At 38.8% G+C, this 6000-nt stretch overlaps 1 protein-coding gene across 1 annotated transcript; it reads left to right on the plus strand.

Annotated features, from left to right (window-relative positions):
* The first annotated feature begins 2745 nt into the window (after positions 1-2745).
* Positions 2746-4889, plus strand: LOC130425424 (torsin-1A-like). The gene is made up of 5 exons (XM_056751669.1): positions 2746-2932; positions 3050-3315; positions 3850-4025; positions 4094-4221; positions 4362-4889. The coding sequence occupies exons 1-5, from the start codon at positions 2773-2775 to the stop codon at positions 4616-4618; spliced, it is 987 nt and encodes a 328-aa protein (XP_056607647.1). The 5' UTR covers positions 2746-2772; the 3' UTR covers positions 4619-4889.
* The last annotated feature ends 1111 nt before the right edge of the window (positions 4890-6000 follow it).

Here is a 6000-nt window from a genome sequence, read left to right on the forward strand (position 1 = left end):
TGACAGTCATGTTTAGCTTCTTCCATTTTCTAATGATTGCTCCAACAGTGGACCTTTTTTCACCAAGCTGTTAGGCAATATCCCGCAGCCCTTTCCAGCCTTGTGGAGGTGTACAATATTGTCTCTAGCGTCTTTGGACAGCTCTTTGGTCTTGGCCATGTTAGTAGTTGGATTCTTACTGATTGTATGGGGTGGACAGGTGTCTTTATGCAGCTAACGACCTCAAAAAGATGCATCTAATTTAGGATAATAAATGGAGTGGAGGTGGACATTTTAAAGGCAGACTTACAGGTCTTTTAGGGTCAGAATTCTAGCTGATAGACAGGTGTTCAAATACTTATTTGCAGCTGTATCATACAAATAAATAGTTAAAAAATCATACATTGTGATTTCTGGATTTTGTTTTTAGATTATGTCTCTCACAGAGGACATGCACCTACAATGACAATTTCAGACCCCTCCATGATTTCTAAGTGGGAGAACATGCAAAATAGCTGGGTGTTCAAATACTTATTTTCCTCACTGTATGTAACCTCAGTTCCCTGATGGAGGGAACGAGACGTTGTGTCGCGAACAACAGATGGGGTTCGCCCTTGAGAACCAATTAACTCTGACTACTATAGAAAAGGCCAAAGAAATTTGGCGAATGAAATTTGCATGCCGGGCTCCGCCCCCGGACATCCGGTATAAAATGAAGCCGGCGTGCAGCATTCATTTACCTCTTGTTCTGAAGAGCCTGAGAGCCTCTCACGACTGCAGAAGAATACAATACGTGTTTTTGGCATAAGGGACACGATGTGTCGAGAACGACAGATGGGGTTGCCCATGGAAAACGCCACAACGCTGTATTGCGTCACAATCTCAGCGAACCAACGGTTAACAAGCCTGGTCGTGTCAGCTCGAAGCTTCGTGAAATTGTAACCTTCCAGTGTGGTGGTATTGGCCAGTATTGGCCAGCGCGGCATTGGCAACATCAAAAGCATTAGTCATTCTGGGGACCAATCCAACACGTCCGCCGGCCTACAACCTGCAAGGTGTCGTATACGGGTCGCATGAGGTGGGCCGCATGGGGGAGGAAACGGTTTAGAAGTCTCCCTCGCCCAGGAACTCCTGCAGGGACTTCACAGTGCGTGGGCTTTGGAAACTGGCAGGGAGGGGAACAGCCCCCTGCGGGGTGATGTGGTGGCCGAGGAAAGTGACGGATGACCGGCCAAACTCACACTTAGCCGGGTTGAGGATGAGACCATGCCCATTGAACCGGCCGAATAGCTGCCTGAGATGTGTCAGGGGGTCGTCTGCGGACGCGCTGGACACAAGACTATCGTCAAAATAAACAAAAAGGAATGGCATGTCCCTCAACACAGAGTCCATGAGGCGCTGAAACGTCTGTACTGCACCCTTGAGGCCGCAAGGCATCCGTAGGTATTCAAAAAGGCCAAAGGGTGTGATGACTGCTGTTTTGGGGGACATCCTGTGGGTGGTCAGGCACCTGGTGGTAAGTGCGAATCAGGTCCACCTTGGAAAAGATGGTGGCACCAGCTAGGTGAGCAGAGAAATCCAGTATGTGCGACACTTGCTATTGCTGGATTCGGAGCCCTCACCCCGGACAGGGGCAGTGCTCTGAGCTCGGAAGAATGACGCCAAATACGCATACCCTTAAAACTACTCTATTATCTGCATAGGCGAACTCGTAAATGACTCCACAGTTTGTTTTAAAATTATTTAAAGTTCTAAAAGGTCACAACGACACTGATGGGCCCAGTTAAGGAGAACACTAATATGCTTCATTGTTTTATATTGCGAAGTATTAAGAGTTTTTTTCTTGTATAAACTTTGTGTTCTATTTTTATTGTAAATAGTGTTTCCAATTAAGCTGTTTTGTGACTGTTAATTTATTTCTTCGTTGGTTGGAGTAATTTCCAAAAGTCTAAAATGTTTTTGTCAATATTAAGTTTTATTATATTTTCTGTAATTTAATATTATGTTATTAATAATGTTATTTTCACTTTTGACACAAATTGTCAATAATGATAAATTATTTCACGATTTTTTTCTGATATACCTAATTTAAACGTAAGCACTTTAGATTCTCTTTACTGAATGTTAAATATTGTTGAAAAATGATTCACTTTTTCATCTTTTTGTTTATACAGCAGTTTAGATTCTCTTTACTGAAAGTTAAATATTGTTGAAAAATGATTCACTTTTTCATCTTTTTGTTTATACAGTGTTTCTTACAAAACTATTTTGTGTTTGTTTGTTTTATTATTCATTGTTATTTTGTTTGAATTATTTAAAAAAATGTAAAATTCTTATTGTCAGTTAATAAATTATACAGTTACTTCAGAAAAGTTTTCTGTTGTAAATTGTTTTGAACAATTAGACATTTTTTCATTTACAAACTGATATAAAATATTTTTGATACATCATTTACTTACCAATGCCATTGTAGTTAAGTAAAATATATAACTTAATATATAATAATATAAAGGAAAGTTATAGTTTTTTTAATTCATTCTAATTTGACCGATTCTGTCCTAATCTGTAGCTATTAAGTGGCCTGCTGATGAACCACATAAAGCAAATACAGTACACTGCCCCAAGACACGATTTAATTCAGCAAGTGAGCTTTTTATCGTGTGTTTTCATTTTACAAGTCAAGTAGAAACCAATGAACGTTACTGGTAGGGTTTAAGTGTTCGGCGTGGAGCGCACTTCCGTTTCCTTCAGAAACGAAAGAAAGTCTAAACGGAACAAGAAGAGACAGACACGATGAAAGCGTCGTATTTTGTGACAGTTTTATTGCTTTCAGACATAACATTGACTTCAGGTTTTATCATTGAATCCATTGTATGTGGTTCTGCTGCTGCTGTTGCTGCATTTTTGTATGCATTGTCTCAGCGGGATAATGTATTGCCTTTTGATCATAAACGTGAGAAAACCGCTTCGTTGCATACATTATGCTCAAACAGTTACTGTTTTATCCGTTTACTATTTTTCAGAAACTTTATCCCGGAAGTCCAGGTTTAATCTTTGATTTTTTTTTCAGGTTTGGAGAAGGATTTAAATGAGAATCTCCACGGCCAACATATCGTGTCGAAAGTTGTTCTGAGAACTGTATCGTCATTTATGACGGACAGTAACCCGAACAAACCCCTCGTGCTCTCCTTCCACGGGACCGCAGGAGTGGGGAAAAACCACGTGTCTAAAATCATCGCAAGAAACATTTACAAACTAGGGGACAAGAGCGAACATTTTATCATGTTTGTATCCCAACATCATTTTCCACACAAAGACAAAGTCGACATGTACAGCGTAAGTAAATAATGCTGCTTGTCCCCGAATAAAAATAATATATTATGCTATGTAATTAACTGGCAATATTAAATATATATACATATATATAAACACAGCATTAATGTATTAGTGCTACAATATTTTGAATAATATACAGGGAATTTTTCATATATTAAAAAATAAACACTTGGTTTCAGTGTATTATTTAATATATTATAATATATTTTTCAGTTTATTTATTGGTTTAATAAAGGTAAAATGTAATCAAATGTAATATAGCCTACATTTATATTTTACAATTCAATTTAGTTATTCAAAAGTAGATGTCTGATCAAAATCTACTGGAAAACCGGTGGAGCATGCATTTTCATCATGAACTCAATGACCCACACAGCAAAATCCCTAATACTAAAACTAGAAACTATTACTACAATTGATATAAAATATTTTCACCAAGTACCACTATTTCAGCAAATCATAGCTGTTAGGCAACTAAAATAGTACATTTAAGTGCAGAGTCCTTGATATAATTGGGATTTGCATGTGTTTTAGGCAAGACTAAAGGAGCAGATTCATCAGCACGTATCACGTTTCCCTCGGACCATGTTTGTATTTGATGAAATGGACAAGATGAATCCACGGCTGGTCGAGACCATCAAACCTTTTCTGGACTATGGGACACATGTGGATGGCGTCTCATTCCGCAGTGCAATCTTCATTTTTCTAAGGTGATTTCCCTTAGCTTATGTTATAATGTATCTACACTAAACAAAGTGTAAGTGTTTTTTATTTGTAGCAATGCAGGTGGTGATGTGATCAACAACATAGCTCTGGATTTCTGGAAGGCAGGTAAAAACAGAGAAGAACTACAGATGAAGGAGATGGAGAATCAGATCCTTCAAAACATCGTCAATGATAAGAGCAGTATGTATTAAAACAATGTTGAAGTAGCCCTTAACACCTATCGTAAATCCTGAATACAGAATGTGGTGACATTCTTTTTTACATTGCGTACATTCAATTTGTTCCATGTCAATACTCCTCTTTACAGAATGTCTTTTCAGCAGGTGGATTTTGGCACTCCTCTCTAATAAATCACCACCTGGTGGATCACATTGTTCCTTTTCTCCCTCTGGAAATGAAGCATGTACGCCAGTGTGTTTTGACTGAAATGGTCAATCTGAACATCAATTTACAACATCACGCTCATCTGGCAGACACAGTGGCCAGAGACATGCCCTTCTTCCCCTCAGACAAAATCTTCTCTGTTAAAGGCTGCAAGTCAGTCAGACAGAAGCTGATGCTGTACGTTGATGACTAGATAAGAAACATATAACTTTTGTTTACATAGATGTTTCAGCACTTGAAGACACCTTCAGAGACGTATTCTATAGATTTACTATCATTGTGTCTGATTATATTTAACTGATTGTTGTTTGATAATATCAGATTTTTACACACATTTTAATTCAGTAGCCTTAGAAACAGGGCCTGATGGGGAGATGTTCTTCATTCCATTCTGACATGAAGGATGAATGTTATTGAATGACAGTGAACGAAAGTTTGATTTGAATTAAATTTTAAAAAATGTACTATTGTTTTTGCTGTTTTTAATTTGTTTTGTGCTTCACGAGTTGAGTTCCATAAGAAGAAAATATTTAGGACTTTTACTTGCCTAATGAGTTTTGGGTCCATGTTACCATAGTCCTGTAATATAACATGGCTGAATGATTCCTATCCAGGGTGAAGAAAACAAATTGTCCAGGGAAGAGTCAATTTATTTTTTTCAAAGTATGATAAACTGAGATATATACCATAGACTTTCGACATTCAAGGTCATTATGATTGTGCTATAAAAGCATCCTAAGATTTTCAGAACTCTCGTGTTAACAAAAAAACGTCTTGGTTACGTACAGTGAGGAAAATAAGTATTTGAACACCCTGCTATTTTGCATGTTCTCCCACTTAGAAATCATGGAGGGTTCTGAAATTGTCATCGTAGGTCCATGTCCACTGTGAGAGACATAGTCTAAAAAAAAATAAGTATTTGAACACCTGAGAAGATCAATGTTAATATTTGGTACAGTAGCCTTTGTTTGCAATTACAGAGGTCAAACGTTTCCTGTAGTTTTTCACCAGGTTTGCACACACAAAAGGAGGGATTTTGGCCCACTCCTTCACACAGATCTTCTCTAGATCAGTCAGGTTTCTAGCCTGTCGCTGAGAAACACAGAGTTTATGCTCCCTCCAAAGATTCTCTATAAGGTTTAGGTCGGGAGACTGTCTTGGCCACGCCAGAACCATGATATGCTTCTTACAGAGCCACTCCTTGGTTATCCTGGCTGTGTGCTTTGGGTCATTGTCATGTTGGAACACCCAGCCTCGACCCACCTTCAATGCTCTAACTGAGGGAAGGAGGTTGTTCCCCAAAATCTCGCAATACATGGCCCCGGTCATCCTCTCCTTAATACAGTGAAGTCGCCCTGTCCCATGTGCAGAAAAACACCCCCAAAGCATGATGCTACCACCCCCATGCTTCACAGTAGGGATGGTGTTCTTGGGATGGTACTCATCATTCTTCTTCCTCCAAACACGTTTATTGGAATTATGACCAAAAAGTTATATTTTGGTCTCATCTGACCACATGACTTCCTCCCATGACTCATCTGGATCATCCAAATGGTCATTGGTAAACTTAAGACG

Source organism: Triplophysa dalaica, chromosome 1, assembly GCF_015846415.1.
Source record: "Triplophysa dalaica isolate WHDGS20190420 chromosome 1, ASM1584641v1, whole genome shotgun sequence".
In the NCBI taxonomy this organism is placed as follows: Eukaryota; Metazoa; Chordata; class Actinopteri; order Cypriniformes; family Nemacheilidae; genus Triplophysa; species Triplophysa dalaica.

What these genes read in the sequence shown, in the direction of transcription:
- LOC130425424 (XM_056751669.1), top strand. Translation starts at nt 2,773, where the DNA reads ATGAAAGCGTCGTATTTTGTGACAGTTTTATTGCTTTCAGACATAACA. An exon ending in GCAATCTTCATTTTTCTAAG is followed by an intron (nt 4,026 to 4,093) that starts GTGATTTCCCTT and finishes TTTTATTTGTAG; the next exon opens with CAATGCAGGTGGTGATGTGA. An exon ending in CATCGTCAATGATAAGAGCA is followed by an intron (nt 4,222 to 4,361) that starts GTATGTATTAAA and finishes ATGTCTTTTCAG; the next exon opens with CAGGTGGATTTTGGCACTCC.